This window comes from Corythoichthys intestinalis, chromosome 5, assembly GCF_030265065.1.
Source record: "Corythoichthys intestinalis isolate RoL2023-P3 chromosome 5, ASM3026506v1, whole genome shotgun sequence".
NCBI classification, from domain to species: Eukaryota; Metazoa; Chordata; class Actinopteri; order Syngnathiformes; family Syngnathidae; genus Corythoichthys; species Corythoichthys intestinalis.
The window spans coordinates 40,892,886-40,910,610 of NC_080399.1; the positions used below are offsets into that span (position 1 = coordinate 40,892,886).

The window sequence follows — 17,725 nt, forward strand, 5'->3', positions numbered from 1 at the left end:
TCCCAGTTTAATCTGAAAATTAGGCAGACTGGTCATCTGTGGATCCATGGGAATGAAATATTTTTGGAAGGTTAAAATATACTCTTTGAAAAAAACAACTCCACAGTGCCTTCAGACCCAATTTTTATTGTACTTATTTGGGTGTCTGCCTCCTTTTGCACTAGTCTGTTATTGGTAGTTGGATGTAAATTGTTGGTTTTCGTAAATTATACTGTTAACTAAACTCAATTCCACTCTGGGATTTATACACAGCAGAACACTGTTTGTTGTAATAATGACGGATTTTTTTACAGCAGCATTGTTTGTACTGTAGTATACGGAGGCTTTATCAATCCTTCCCTACAAATGGGTTCTCAAAACAAGTGTTCAACAATTGAAAGAAGATAAAGAGCTCAGAAGAATGGCTCAAATTGAATCCCAGACCAACACACCAAGGTCAGATAACCTACGAGATCAGAGCTTATACTAAAAAGATCCCTAATGGTGTTGGCACAGAGGTCTGTTGACTTTGTACTGTTGTCATAGTAGTAGTCGTTGTTGTAGTAGTAGTAGTAAAAGAAGGAGGATTAGACAGATTAGGTAGAGGCAGGATAGTTTGGCAGTCACTTAAGAGGGCGGCACACTTGGACAAGCTCCCCTCGCTGGGTATTAAACACAATTAAGTAATGGCACCGCATCCCTGCCCACCTGGGCTCCTAAAGATCCTTGTGCTTCCCTCGCTCAGCTGTAAATCTATTCCATCTCTATGGCATTTTTAACCACCTATTCATCCTCATATCCTCAAATCCACATCATTCATATAATCTGACTTCTAGATGTAATTGGGTTTATTAGTGGTGCAACGTAACATATGACCTTTTCTTGGAATTTGAAGATTTTTAAAGGGACTTTTCCTTTCCCATAATCAAGTGGGATTGCATTCAAGGTGTTGATGATTTTTAGCCAAGTATCATTCTAGCATCCTGCAAACAGTCCATTCACAATTTCAGCGGTATCATTGAAAGCAGTGCTGCAAACTTTGTCTGAAAGTTAGGCCCAATCCCCAAATCATACCCTATGAAAAGCAATGTGGCCTGGAAGCTCAAGTAGAGAGAGTTTCAATTAGTTTTCTGTTGAGACTTGAGCCTTAAGCAAAAATGCTGCATCAGCAAGTGAAGAAGATGCAGCAATTAGTCGGCTTTGTGTTTTACACACAACGCAGCCAAGGGTTTTATATACTGCATATAACAGTGGTTGGCCCAGCAAGACTTCCCTATTGGCCTAAACAGAATCAGAAGCACAGACCTACATTTATGGCCATACTTTTTGTTGTTTGTTTTGTTTTTTGTTTCAATTACCTCTATTCGTACATTGTGTATAGGTGCGTGTGTGGGTGTGTATGTGTGGGTGTGTATTTACCTTAGCATGGAGCTGTTAACCATTACTTTGAAAGTTTCAAGGCATCTCGCGATAACTTTTTATTATTTTTATCGTTTTTTATTTTTGTTTCCCAATCATTGCAGGCTGTTAGGCAGTCATTCAGAATTATTCACTCAGCGTTGTCTCATCAATGCTGACTGGCTTTAATTTAATTCTCTACGATTTACCACAACAACCACCTTATTTGTGTCTTTGCATAACTGCCTGTCCATTCACATATTGTGTGAATGGACAGACGTATAGTATATATCACATATATACAATTACCATGATGAAAACGTCTTAGTGGCCAGACCTTATAGCTGGCAACATCTTCTCAGATTAAGTACTGCATATCACAGTGTGATGCTTATCCTTTTGAGTGCGATATGATGTACTTACTAAAGCCCTGTTTACCATAGAGGTGAAGAGGTTGCACCGCTCTAATAGCCCAGCCTAATGAGAGTATAACAAACTAGAGTCCAGAGTGTGTAAACACATATCCTATAGGGCTCATTATAGAGGGTGGATTTGTCATCACATCATAATGCATGGAAACACCGGTTATTCTTACACATCAGCAGATCACACCTGAAGATGGTATTTTCAGTACTATTTAGTGTATGCAATTGCTACTCAACTACCTTGTAACATTCCTTCAAATGAATCTGCATACTTTGGGTGCTGGTTAAGCAAATTCGTAATTAAAGTTTTCTTCTTTTTTGTATATGACTCTGTGTGGTAGATACACAATTTGGCAACGCGCAGATGATGAGAAATGAGTCTTTTAATCTGCCGTTTCGCCCCGCCTGTCAATATAGTGCTCTGGCGCCTCCATCTGGGTGATGAAGTCGGCAGAGTAGTGATTTAAGAATTCAGCCCAATGGAGGAGGAAGCGTTTTCTAGGGTTTAGGGTTTCATCTTTCAAGTAATATTGTCGTTCCATAGGAAGCCTGTGGCACACAGCCATAATATGTATGAGTAGTATTTGTAGAAGGAGGAAAATTCAGAACGACAACAAACACAAGGCTGATGACTGGAGCATACTGTAAAATGTCATCATTGTTTTTTCTCTCCAATATTTTTACAGGATATTCTTTGTATCTAAGTATTTTTCCTCGATTGCTAAATAAATTGTATGGTCAAGACAAATAACAGTCTTGTGCTAAATGTAATATGAAATACTAAAAATGCATTTATTCAGTACGACAGGGCTAAATTGCTGCATAATGCTAAAAACTGCTTCTTAAACCTCCCGAACGGTATTTTATTCTTCCGGATTTAGTCCGGCTCTTGTCATTTCCCAGCGGGGACTCGGCAGTGCAGTGTGATAGCTATGCTACATGCTAACCCGAACCGAGCGGCTCTTCCAAGACTCTTCCTCGCCTTTCGAAAATGAAAAATCACACAAAACTACCCCGACTCATGTTACACACGGCGGCGGGGGTGATAGCCTTCACCAACCGGCCAGCCTCCGGCAGCAAGCAAGTTTTGACTCACTGTTCCCCTGCCGTGGCTCCGGCAGGAGTGCTCTTCGCCGGGGACGCAGCTGGAGAATGAACGCCGAAAATGGCGCATTCTCGGTGGACAAACCGGCCGATGTCGTCATGCTCTTTTGGCGGCCACGCAAAAAGGGCCGAGAGGGGTTGAAATCTCTACACAATCGAGAACCGAAGACAAGAGCGCTTGGCTGCCCAAACACAGACGCTCATCTGCAGGCGAAAATGGTGTGTGCGATGCTGCCGGTCGTTGGCCAAGGGAGGTGGCCCCTCCCGCCTTTTCGGTGGATGGGCAGCATTGTCACCCACAACGAGCAAGCCACCTTCTTATTAAAATGTGTGCCATGATCCCAGTATTTGACATAAAATAAAACATTTACTTACTCACTTCCTCATTCGTCCAATGTTCCCACAGTTGTCGGACTTGTTTCGCCCATTCTTTGGGGTGGACAGGATCTTTTTGAAACCCAAAAAGGCTCACAAGCCTCTCCCTGGTGCAGCAACAAAAGCGTGCAGCACATTGGGCTGGCGTAATGCAACAGATAAACAAATTAATCCGCAAAATTAACTGGATCCGCAGTTCTTCTGCACACTATAGTAATGACTGAATAGTGAAGATGATTAGTCTGCTGACATCACATTCGCCTTCTTCCTCAATCCAGACTCTGGCCGGAAGTCACTTATTCTTATGGCGCGGGATTTAAAAAATTGAATAAATATATCGATCGCTTCCACACATATCCAAGTGGTCCATTTCATTCAGGAGCATAAAATATCGCGCGAAATATGAAATAACCATGTTTTTTGCTGTTATAGTCACTTTAATGTTGATTTGCTACTTCCATTCTTAAGTCAGTCCAAGTGTATCTAAAAAGTAGTCCGGTGAGTGTTTGATTGAGTACACGGCAGGTCCCCTTTATATTGCTGACAGGCATTAAAGTGTGCTTGAGCTGTGTTGCAAAGATGAAAATGGAAAGGAGGCGTGAAACGAGATCAAGGAAAGGTAGCGGCCTGATGATTTATTGTGGCACCTTCCCATATTTTACCTCATTTTAGATTTTAGTTTTATTCATTTTAAAATGGCCCTGGGTATTTCATTCAATTTGGAGCAGACAAAAATATGCCACTACTTTACTCCAGCACTATATTTCACAATGGTGTGTGTATTTTTGCATCAGGTTTCCTCTGATAGATGGTGCTCCTAGATCAGTGGGCAGGACACTCCACTCTGTCAATCAAAAGTGTTCTCTTAAATCTTTTCCATAGTGGATTCGACGAACAGTGTGGGCCCAGGCATATTAAAAGGGAAGTGTCCCCCTCTAGGTGCATTTTAAATGAACTACTTGTGAACTGTGGATGTTGTGAAGCTTCTATTTGACCCACGATGATGCTACTGTAAATTCATGTCTGTTTGCACTTGGTTTTAAAGTGATCAGTTCAAACATGCAAAATTGGTACAACCCACGTCCAATGTGTAGGTCTAATCTCTTGCAGCTTTCATTTGTTTAGTTTGCATGTAATTAAGTAAACCTCAGGGAATTTTAAGTAGTACCCCATGATGGGTGAAAGAGTCAGACAAATTGAGCTGTTTGCGCTGAGGATTTGCCTTCATAGCTGACCGATGCAATGTCAATGTTTGAGAATACCAAGTTATGAAAAATCCAGAAGAAAATCTTGATGTGATGTTTATTTTCTCACCTTTTCTTCTTTTGTCTCCCAGTTATGCGGCTGTGGGCTGCTCGGCGTGGGCATCTGGCTCTCCGTGTCTCAGGGCAGCTTCGCCACCTTCTCGCCCTCGTTCCCCTCACTGTCAGCTGCCAACATGGTCATTGCCATCGGCGCCATCGTCATGGTAACGGGCTTTCTCGGTTGCCTGGGTGCCATCAAAGAGAACAAGTGCCTGCTTCTGAGTGTGAGTTTTTTTAATTGGCACTTTTACACTACTTTTGTCATCATGTTGCACTCCTGCAACGTATCTTATAGACTAGATCAGTGTTTCATAACCTGTTTTGAGCTGTGCTACAAGTGTAACATTTTGAAAATATGACAAATGAATGTAATGAAACGAAATATTTAGATAATGGTAATCTTGTTTTAATTTATCCTCAGATATATTTACTCTTGTCATATTGAGGGGTATAAAACCTGGGATTATAGATACTGATACTTACAATATGTTAGTCAAAATATGATTACACTTACAGGGTTTAGTGCAGCGCCTCTTTTTTCCCATTCTACTGTGGTTTAGGCCATACTGGTACATGCTTCTGTGTGTAAATCTCTTCATTCCTCATTATACATGATAATATATAATTGTGTACAAATATTCCGCAACAGGCTTCTTTTTCTGCTAAATACATTGCATGAAAAATATTTGTAATTGCTTCTTGCTTGTTATGTTATATTACATTATTATTATTGTATTAATTACACCAAAAGGCATGCTGATCAATAATCTGTGGGGAAAAAAAAGAAAAAAATGTAAACATTAGCCGTACTTGATAGGTAGTAATAGTGATAGGCCCATCCCTAATGGAGATAGCGTATAATACTTGTAGTTAAGTGCTCCGAAAATGTATTAAGGGAAACCCACAACACACCTATCCTAACTTCACGCCAGGGCTGTTCGATTTAGCCTAACAAGAAAATCCCAATTATTTTCTCTCCGATTTTCCGATATTGATCAAGATTTCTAGGTTGTAGTATTCGGAATGTCTTCTATTTAAACTTATTTTTACCTTATTAGATCTGAAAGTGCCAGTGAATTAACTCTGTTAATACACACAGAACAATCCCTTGGGATTAAGAGCATTTTATTCATACAACAGACATCAAACAAAGGTAGTCAGTCATTCAGTCTGTAAACCAAATAGTCTGTCAGCAAGTCAGTCTAGACCAGTACTTCTCAAATAGTTTGTTTGCCGTACTGGAATAAAGTGTACTTGCACATCCACTTAGTGGGTGGCAGTGGCGCTCTCATTTTCAGAGTGCGCGCAGTATTTTTGAACTAAGGAAGAGCACTCAGCACACACAGAAAACAGATATGAAGAGCAGTGTGCCGCCGCCGTTTTCGAAAGCCGTTTTCCGACCGGACTCACTGACGCAGCGACCCACTGTCTTGTCAGGTTCTCACGTCGCCGCCCGAGAAGTGCCATTTTCGGCTTGGGATCGTCACGACGACCGCCCTCACCTATGGTTCTACCTCGGCCGCCGCTTTTTTCGTGCCGTTTGCCTTCTAGCTTTGACGTTTAATACAGTCGGTGATGAGGAAAGACCACTGTTTACTGTGTCTAGAAATAATTATAGTGGACAGCCAGAAGCCAAATCAATTAAGACGCCACTTAAAGACATTTGTCCCCAATCTCATTGATAAGCCGCTTGATTGTTTTTCAGTGAAAACGTGCCGAATATTGCCAACAATCGTCCTGCTTTGTCAGTGTTATATCAGTAAACGAGTGAGCATTGTTAGCATGCTCATTGCAAAATAACTCCACACCATTGCAAAAGAGGTAAATACTGTGAGCAGCAAAAATAAAAACTGTCCTTCTGTCCAAGGACACTCTTTTTTTCTTTTATTCAATTTAGTTTTTTCGGTCAAATTTTTTGGCATATTGTCCTCATGAGTGAATGTTTCTAATCAATTTTAATTTGTTATTATTTACTGATTTTATTACATTTTATTTTTCTGTATCAAATGGTCAAAAATGTACCTTGAGTGTATTTTTTACAGTTTGGATGTGACTTTTTTTGAAATTCAGGCAAATTGATGTGCGTCAAGTCTTCTCTGTTACAAACAAAACAATGTTAATAAAGTTATACTTTATTATAAGTTGATCTATGTTATTTTTTTCTTTATTAGAAAAAGGACACAATGTCAGGCAGATGCGTATTCATAATAGTAATTTTATAGACAAATGATGCTATTTACAGTGGCGGCAGAGAGTTTGGGGGGGGCGCGAAACATTTACGTCTTCCTTGGGGGGGGCGTAACAGAAAATAATTGAGAAGCACTGGTCTAGACAATCAAGTCAGGCAGGTGAAGTAGGTAGGCAGCCAGGCTCAGGGTGATGTGCTGTCACATTTCTCTCTGTTCATACTTACATAATGATTAGTGCAAAGCTGTCACTCAATAATTACAATATGCAAGGTGGCAATTACTTTGTCTACACAAATACAAATATAAACCCCCAGTGAAGATAACAAACAGAATGATCCCTTAAGTTTATGAGCACCTCATCTTTACATACGATTTCAGGTCAAACAATTAATGGGCCAACAAACAATGTGCATATAGATTTAATTCTCAAATGTAGACCTAAGCATTTTGCCAAAATATGTTATTGTATTAAACAATCGTAGCAGCAATCTTGACAGGAAAACAAGACAGAGGGACAAACACACATACACACACACACCCAGATAGACAGAAACTCACACGGACCCATATACTTTCATACTTGTGGTATAGTGCAATCAGACGTGGCGCTACATTACTGTCTGTCGTTGTGTTGTACAGGAAAGTGTGCTGACGTAGTGAATGAGGAAGTGACGAGCATTTCAAGGTTGCATGTTTTATTTGACAATCCACTGCAATCGTTCTACATATACAACACTATATAAACAGTATATACTTTAAGTAAATCATGAGGTAATACACTTACACATGTTATGCAATGTGTGTCCAAAGTTGGCTGGGCAAAAGTAGCAGACTCGCTGGTAGCAATGGTTGTTGTTGGTGTTCTTGTTTAAGCTGGGCCGTGCTCTCGTGGGAGGAAATGGAAATGCAGAGGAAACTATGACGGCTCATATAAACCAAAATGGTGCGGTATTGAAAATCGAACATGCCGATTTTAACTGTAAAAGTCTGTTTTGGTTGTAAATCAATTATTCGAGCAGCCTTACTTCACGCGTCACCGTAGTTGGTATTAATTGGACTAGAGTAACACATGTTTCATTATTGTTTTGATAACATTTTACGGACAAGGATTAGGATTACATGATGCCACTGTATATTTGTATTTACTGGAAGAAATTTAGATATATATGTAAATGCAGTAGCAAAAAATTGCTCAGTCTTCTTGAGGTTTTAAGCTTACATAGTAAAATAATTTGCTTACACCATTAGAACACATACCTGAAGGAACACACTACATTCAAATGCATGTTATAAAATTCTTAATTTACATATATTGCGCTTTAAATCACCACTATTCCTAGTTTACATGCATGTTTACTTACTTGTCTGCATTAGTCAGAATCAGTCCCACAAAATGTATTTCTGATCATGAGCTCAAAAAGATTTTGTTTATTATCCAAAGTTGCCAGCATTCCATTTATTAAAGCACTGAGTCAATAAGCTCTATTATTGATAATGTTGGGACTCCTCAATCTCCATTGAAATGAAACTGAACAGAATGACAGGTTGTAAATCAATATAAATATTGACACTGATTGTTGACAGTTCATGGAGAACAATACAAAAATTGCATTAATCTGAAGGCATGACTGCAGTTGATGTATCAAGATGTTTTTTTGTGTTTATTCCCATTAAAACATTGCTTTGATGCACACTTTCCAAAGACACGCATTTGTGACAGAGCAGCAAGATTTCCAAGAATTTCTTTATATTCTACACTGTAAAATATGGCGTTGACTTTACTTCTTTTTTTTTTTTAAGTGCAAACTTGGTGCCATACGAAATGTAATTTATGTTATTTACATTAATAAGATGCAATTTACTTAATTATTTCAAAATGTAATGACAAATTAAACTTAATAATTGGATTATAGTAAATTGTTTGAGTTTGCGGTACTCAAAACAACTTGAATGAATTAGACTACAGTAACTTATTTATTGTGAGCTTCCAGTACTGATGTGATACCTTAGCTTTAGTGCTGCTCATTCATTATTCACAGGTCAACTTCATTTTTTTTACCAGAAATAATTCTAGGATATCAACAGCACATGCTAGTTTAATTAATAATACATTTTTGAACAGTAATGACCCTACCACCAAATGAAAGGAGAACACTCAATGGATTAATTCAGAGGAATTAAACTTTATTTTAAAATGCTCAACAATGCACTTAAAACACAAGAGACATTGGCTTTTGACACGCTGCTGAATGTTGAATGAATGAATGAAATGAACAATCAGTATATAGTATAACCAGACCTCTCTTCAACACCTTCATATACTTCACGTCGATTTGATAAGTAAAGAAAGTGATAATACAGTGGGTCAAATAAGTATTTAGTCAACCAATAATTGTGCAAGTTCTCCCACTAGAAAATTAAATTAGAGAGGCCTGTAATTGTCAACATGGGTAAACCTCAACCATGAGAGAAATAATGTGGGGGGGGAAAAAACTGGAAAATCACATTGTTTGATTTTTAAAGAATGTATTTGCAAATCATGGTGGAAAATAAGTATTTGGTCAATACCAAAAGTTCATCTCAATACTTTGTTTTGTATCCTTTGTTGGCAATAGTGGAGGCCAAACGTTTTCTGTAACTCTTCACAAGCTTTTCACACACTGTTGCTGGTATTTTGGCCCATTCCTCCATGCAGATCTCCTCTAGAGCAGTGATGTTTTGGGGCTGTCGTTGGGCAACACGGACTTTCAACTCCCTCCTGAGATTTTCTATGGGGTTGAGATCTGGAGACTGGCTCGGCCACTCCAGGACCTTAAAATGCTTCTTACGAAGCCACTTTTTTGTTGCCCTGGCTGTGTGTTTGGGATCATTGTCATGCTGAAAGACTCAGCCATGTCTCATCTTCAATGCCCTTGCTGATGGAATGAGAATTTCACTCAAAATCTCTCGATACATGGCCCCATTCATTCTTTCCTTTACACAGATCAGCCGTCCTGGTCCCTTTGCAGAAAAACAGCCCCAAAGCATGATGTTTCCACCCCCATGCTTCACAGTGGGTATGGTGTTCTTCGGATGCAATTCAGTATTATTTCTCCTCCAAACACGAGAACATGTGTTTCTACCAAAAGGTTCTATTTTGGTTTCATCTGACCGTAACACATTCTCCCAGTCGTCTTCTGGATCATCCAAATGCTCTCTAGCGAACAGCAGACGTGTACTGGCTTCAGCAGGGGGACATGTCTGGCAGAGCAGGATTTGAGTCCCTGGCGGCGCATTGTGTTACTGATAGTAGCCTTTGTTACTGTGGTCACAGCTTTCTGTAGGTCATTCACTAGGTCCCCCCGTGTGGTTCTGGGATTTTTGTTCACCGTTCTTGTTATCAGTTTGACGCCACAGAGTGAGGTCTTGCATGGAGCCCCAGATCGAGGGAGATAATCAGTGGTCTTGTATGTCTTCCATTTTCTAATAATTGCTCCCACAGTTGATTTCTTTACACCAAGCATTTTACCTATTGCAGATTCAGTCTTCCCAGCCTGGTGCAGGTCTACAATTTTGTTCTGGTGTCCTTCGACAGCTCTCTTGTCTTGGCTATAGATAGTGGAGTTTGGAGTGTGACTGACTGAAGTTGTGTACATATGTCTTATATACTGATAATGAGTTTAAACAGGTGCCATTAATACAAGTATCGAGTGGAGCCTCGTTAGACCTCGTTAGAAGAAGTTAGACCTCTTTGACAGCCAGAAATCTTGCTTGTTTGTAGGTGACCATATGCTTATTTTCCACTGTAATTTGGAAATAAATTCTTTAAAAATCAAACAATGTGATTTTCTGTTTTTTTTTTTCCACATTCTGTCTCTCATGGTTGAGGTTTACCCATGTTGACAATTACAGGCCTCTTTAATCTTTTCAAGTAGGAGAACTTGCATAATTGGTGGTTGACTAAATACTTATTTGCCCCATTGTGTGTAATAAGTAAATATTGCGAGCGATGTTGAGAAGAATGCCAGAGACTAGGTTTTGTTTTTTCACACTTGCTTTTTTTGTGCCCCATACACTGCATGACCCCAAGAAACAACACACTTTATTGAACAGAGCACACATGACATAACAACAGCAATCGCTACTCTCAGTCGTGGTTTCCACAGCTACCCATCATCTATTGTGGCGGAAGAGATAAATCCCAGTCGCTACAATATTTTTCTCTTTTATAAACTGTTGCGTTGGCAACGCGACAGTTTATAAGAATAAAAAATGTCGACGATAAGTAAGTAAAGTAAGTAAAGGTGCTAAAGAGAGCTCTGGTTGACGGCACGGTTCACCGTGGACATATTTTGGTGTCAGAAAAGTGCAAAATAGACGAAGCAGAACTGCGCATGTCTGAAATAACGCCCAAAGAACACTGTAACAAGAAAATATATTTTTTTCCCACTTTGTAATCAGATACATTAAGTATATTTTCCAGCCCCAAATTACTACTTATTAAAAATTAGTATTCACAAATGTTGATAAAAATTGAGTTTTGTTTACTTATCATATTTGATTAAATTGTATATTAGCATTTACAATGATAGCAGCAGGTAGACAACTGGCTCAGATTTCCATTGTGGTGCCGTCAGGGCTTCACAAAGGAAGCTTAACTGTAATTCTTGCAGATTAGCACCAGTGTGTCAGTGTAATTTTCAAGTGCTAGTCACAACCCACGCAGTCAACCATTCTCTTTCATCACCGAGGTGGTCCAATTACTACTTTATATGCAGCACACCAGAACTTTGATTTACAATATGGGAGAATGATGTGCTTTTCATGACATCTCCTCATGTATTACTCAGTTTGCACATAAGCATGTTATGTTCTGGACAGATTAAGTGGATGTTGGTGCAGGAAAAGTAAAGAAAAATTGAAATTGGGCTCACTGTGCTTCAGGTCAATCCCTTCAAGTCCTTGCATCAGTCAAAAAGCTCAGCAAAATCCTTCTATTTGACATGGCTTCCCTTACCTGCCAAACAGAAGAGAACACTGACCAAGCGCTTGTAGGTGGATGTGTTTGTGTGTGTGTGTCGATCTTAACATGCCTGCCTATCTGGGCGCAGTCGTTTTTTGTTTTTGTTTTTGTTTTGTTTTGTTTTGTTTTCCTCCGATCTTTCATTATTACGGACAAAAATTTGAGAAACTCTAACTGTCGAAGTATTACAGAGTCGAGGTCAAAAAATCTGAACGTTTCTGTGGTCAACCTCAATATTTTGCAATCTTGGTTGTTCCCAGCATATTGTGAAAATGTCATGTCCACAGCACTTTTGAAAATCAAAATTTAGTAAGAAAATGTTGAATTGTTAATACTAATTTCTCTTTATACTTTCTATTCTCTCTTTAATATACTGTATATATTCAACCTTTGCCCAACGCCTCAGTCCATTGCAGATTTTTTTTTTTAATTAAGAGACAAATAAATACAGTACAATACATTTTATTTAAACGTGTTAAGATATATGCATTTATACATGTACAAATCATTGTTTTCTTTTATATACATATACATTCATTATATATTATACATTATATACATATGCATATACATTATATATTATACATTATATATAGAGAGTATATATATATATATATATACAGTATATATTAGGGCTGTCAAAATTATCGCGTTAACGGGCGTTAATTAATTTTTTAAATTAATCACGTTAAAATATTTGACGCAATTAACGCACTAGGCCCGCTCAGACAGATTTAAATGTCAGTACAGTGAAAGGCCAACTTGTTAATTGTGTTTTATGGAGTTTGTCCGCCCTCTGCTGGCGCTTGGGTGTGACTTGCATATGTTATGTGGCCTAATGTCGCCCTCTGCTGGCGATTCAGTGCAGCTGATTATTTGGGTTTCGGCGCGCTTTTCTGACGTAATTATATGTTGACGCAAACTCACACTAATAGACAATGCTGTTCAGACCAGCTAACGTCCGCATCCAGTATTCAGTGGCAGTTCTCATAGCCCCATCACACTGTTTGTGTCTAATACATGCATCGCTTGTGAGTTATATTCCTCCTTTGTTTATATTCATGAGCATTAAATAGTTATTGATAATGTGTATTTGAATTTGTTCACATATATGGTGAAATGCAGTTACATTGTTAGATGCTTGTGAGCTAATTGGTTGGTGCTACTGCTCAAATGGACACGTGTGTGTACATTTTATGTTATTTTGTGATTTATGGAAGTTATTGACACATTGCCTTGTTATTTTCAGTTTTACAAAAATACAAGAAACGTGCTCCTGTCAAAAAGAGATGACTTCAGTAAAGCCCATGCAACTTTGCCACGCCGTCTGATTTCTTTTTGGAACTTATGTTCGCTATCTGTCAATTTGTGTACTCACACACATTGAGGACAGAATAGGGCTACTAGTTTATTTTTTGATTGAAAGTTTTACAAATTTTATTAAATCGAAAACATTAAGAGGTGTTTTAATATAACATTTCTATAACTTGTACTAATATTCATCTTTTAAGAACTACAAGTCTTTCTATCCATGGATCACTTTAACAGAATGTTAATAATGTTAATGCCATCTTGTTGATTTATTGTTATAATAAACACATACAGTCCTTATGTACCGTATGTTGAATGTATATATCCATCTTGTCTTATCTTTCCATTCCAACAATAATTTACAGAAAAATATGGCATATTTTATAGATGGTTTGAATTGCGATTAATTACGATTAATTTTTAAGCTGTAATTAACTCGATTAAAAATTTTAATCGTTTGACAGCCCTAGTATATATATACAGTACATATATATATACTGTGTATATATAGTATATATATATTCTTTATTTTTATGACCATTTACATTATAAATTCTCACTGAAGGTAATAAAACCATGAATGAAGATATGTGGAATTATGTACTTAACAAAAAAGGTGAAATAACTAAAAACATGTATACTGTTCTAGTATCCTTAAAATAGCGAACCCTTGCTCTGATTACTTTTTTGTACACTCTTGCCATTGTCTTGATGACCTTCAAGAGGGAGTCACCTAAAATGGTTTTTGACTTCACAGGTATGCCTTTTCAGGGTTGATTAGTGGAATTTATTGCTTAATCTGTGGGGTTGGGACCTTCATTTGTGTTGCATTCAATGAGGTGTGCCCAAACCTTTGCTTATACCATATACAGTATCTCATTTATATCCTAATTATTACATTTGAAGTACTTAAAAACCATTTATTAAAATAAACATACATCATTTTCGAACGATAAACCGCTACTTTTATCATTTCATTTCATTTTCAGCCCTGCGGCTGATAGTCCAGTGCAGCTTATTTGTTGGGTTTGGGTTAATGGGTAACACTTTATTTGACAGCGTCATCATAAGACTGTGATAAGACCGTCATAATTATGACATGAGACTTTCATGGACATTATTGAATGTTTATGACAGATGTCATTCATTGTCATCTAGCAAATTTTGTCAATAGCCCCATTTATGTCCAGCTCGGATCTTTTGCATCCATTCAAAAGTGAGATAATTTGTCAGATGACACTAAATGACACCTGTCATAAGCATTCATTAATGCTCATGACATTGTCATGTCATAATTATGACTCTTATGACGCCCCTGTTAAATAAAGTGTTACCGGTTAATATCTTTTGGTGTAAATATCTCCAAATACAGTGAGGACAGTTGCGGTTTATAGTTCGGTGCGGTTTATCTATGAACAAAGGCCGTTTTTGTGTCAAATTTGGTGGGTGGCGGGTTATAGTCAGGTGTGCTTTATATTCCAAAAATTCCGAAATACATATACGTAAGGTTGTTTTAATTTTAATTTATTTATCTATTTATTTTTATTAATTATATTTGGAAAGGAAAAAGGGAAAAAACATTTCTTATATCAATGGTTACAACACAGTGCCGTAAGTCTTGTTATGTTTGTTTCTGATGTAGTGATATGTTTTCATTATTGTGGTTGTAGCCCACACATTAATGAACTTAACATTTTGGGGACATTGATTCAATTTGGCTTGCTGCTGTAAAGTCGATTCATTGGTTCAAGACTAAATACTGAAATGCACTAAACATTTTGAATCAACCTTTTCTTGTTGTGCCTCAACACAAGATTAGCACTACAAGAGATTGTTACACTGCATTTGTTTGAAACTTTGGTTTGCGTTTCCCTTTCCATGCCAAGTGCTTGGTAAATATTTAGCTTCGGGGGAGTCAAGTAAGGAGAGAAGAATAGTACAGCTCTAGATAGTGTTGAAAATAAATCTGAGGATGAATTAAAAGCATTTTCCTTTTCCCCGCTCCTGCTTTCTTACTGCCTTCTTTTTCATACCGCGCTCTTAGTTTTTCCTGCTTGAAGGTTTTCGTGTAGTATATGTAAAGTATATTTTAAATCTTTTTGCTGAAATAGAGCATTCTGTTACTTTTCTATACTGTGATGATTATGCAATTTCAATATTTTCAAGCTGTGAATTCAAATGGTTGTTTTTAAACACATAGCAACGTAACTACAGACCGTTAGTGTCAGTTAAGTTTTATATTTTTCTCTTTTCTTTGCCTTCTCATAACTTTTCTCTCCCTTTTGTCTGACAGTTTTTCATCGTGCTGCTGATAATTCTCCTGACAGAGCTGATTTTACTCATCCTGTTCTTTGTGTACTCAGATAAGGTGGGTTCAATTTGGTTTTTAAATGAAATGAAGTTCCTCACATTTTTCTGCGTCTCCTTCTGTCAGTCAAATTTGACCTCTCTCACAAACGCAGAGAAGACAACAAATAAAAGATAGCTGTGAATATATTCAACACATCCACATTCTAAATAAAGGTAGCCTGCTGTCAAAGGTTAGAACCCAACATGTAGACTAATCCCCACCAGTTGGCGCAGTACAAGTGGTCCTGTGCACATTTCCCATGACCCTCTGTTAGGTTCAAGTTAAGTGTTCGTGCATATGAGGACAACAGATGACAATATTTAAAGCTAGAGAGATTATTGACATCCTTTTGCAATCTGGAACCCATCCTTCATCAAATAGCTCCGAAAATAGTGCATTATGAGGGCAACACTTGTCTTTAACCTAACAAGCAATGACAAACACTAGGCTTGTTTTTCAAGGACAAATCAATCATTATTCATTCATTCATTTTCCGTGACGCTTATCCTCACAAGGGTTGCAAGTCTTAGCAACTATGGGCAGTAGTTGGCCTCTCACAAAGAATGAAGCCATTACTCCTAAATTTAAAAAAAAAAAAAAAAAAAAAAGGGGGGGGGGGGGGGGCGGAAAAAACAGATTAGTTTCCAAAAAGACACCAATACAAATCAGATAAATCAGTCAGAAAGCTAAAACCTGGTTGTAAATGGGTTTTCCTAATGAACAATGACCCCTAAGCATATAAAATAATTAAAAAGTGGCTTGAGGAAAGCAAAGTCTCAGCCCTGATCTGAATACTCTCAAAAATTTGTGGGCGGATCCCAAAAGATGTGAGCAGGGAGGTTTGACCAACAAACCTGACCCAGTAACACCAGTTCAGTCGGGAAGAATGGGTCAGGATTCCAGCAGAGTATTGTCAGAACCTTGTGGAAGTTTAACCACAGTCATGCAGTTCAAACGTATTTAAAGGTTTGAACTCTAAGAAATTAATATCAAAATTCTTTAGGATATATTCTGTCTCATTATTGTGGCATTTAACAAAATTAAATAATATTGGTAATCGTAACTGACCTGAAATGAGAGGTTTAGTCCAGTTTGACTTCAGACAGTGAGACAACAAATAAAATCTATGTTTTTGCACAGTGTATGTAAACGCCTGACTTCAACAAAATATTAATGTGTGTGTGTGTGTTGGACGATGTGCGTGTGTGTAATGCATAATACTTTTAGTTGTTTAAATTTTGCACAGCATTGCAAGTAAGTGTCTCTCATTTCCCTGGGCAGACATTATTGCAAGCAATTGACAATACATATAAAATGTAATATCCAATACTAATGTTTGTTTACAGATCATCTCTCTGGTTTCCATGATTGAGATGCGCGTATGAACAAGTGCATAGGTTTGCAAAGGGACGGTAGGGACAAAACACTACCAACTGTTTAGGATGCTCAAATTGTCCCCACCAACTTTTAAGCAACCTTATTTGCATTATATAATGTGTTCAGTTATGTAGGTCATTTAGATTGTATTCCTATATGTTGTAACAATAGAATTGACTCTACCATTATTAAATTAATTTTCAATATCTTCAGATTTACATTTACCCTCTCATCACTTGCTGAATGAGTCAGTCTATGTTTTTTTCCTCAAACGCACGTTTGATTGGCTGATGAATGACTTGAACCCCACCCCCACCCACACATGCACACTCTAGCAATAAAGAATTACATTACATGTCATATAAACAGTCGTTGTAGTGAAGGTGAAAAACGCAATTTTGCTACTGAAAGTCCGACCTGCATCACAGTTTAGCATTACTATTACATTAAACTGTGAACTTGCTAAAGTGAGTTGGAAGCTGCTTCAGGAGAAGTGTCCTCCTGTAGCTATGTGTATTCTACTATTTTAACGTTAATTAAACTGAGAAATATAGTAAACTCTGCTACTATGTGTTTAAAAAAAAAAAAAAAAACAAAAAAAAAAAGCCCTGGTCTCATTCAAAGTACTAATTAAATGCTGTGATGTTTTTTTTAATTATTTTTATATATATTACTATTTTCATTTGACTACAACCAGGAATGACACAAGAGCCTATAAAAAGGTGTTTAATGTCTGACCGCTTGTGTTGCCTCATGATTCACGAAAAATATGCTTTGCTTTAGCATTTTAATGCATCCCAGGCTTTAATGCATCGTGATGCATTGCCGAATCGAACCGAATCGAATCGTGGCCCTCTTAATCGAATCGAATCGAATCGTGGCCCTCCGAATCGTAATCGAATCGAATCGTG

General features: G+C 37.8%; 1 protein-coding gene across 5 annotated transcripts in view; it reads left to right on the forward strand.

Moving 5' to 3' along the window:
- tspan9a (tetraspanin 9a) overlaps positions 1 to 17,725 on the forward strand; it is a 332,421-nt gene that overhangs the window by 272,013 nt on the left and 42,683 nt on the right. For all 5 annotated transcript variants that reach the window (XM_057837779.1, XM_057837777.1, XM_057837780.1 and 2 more), the window contains 2 exons: positions 4,618 to 4,809; positions 15,381 to 15,455. In XM_057837779.1, coding sequence (XP_057693762.1) covers positions 4,618 to 4,809; positions 15,381 to 15,455 — 267 coding nt within the window. The remainder of the gene's footprint in view (positions 1 to 4,617; positions 4,810 to 15,380; positions 15,456 to 17,725) is intronic.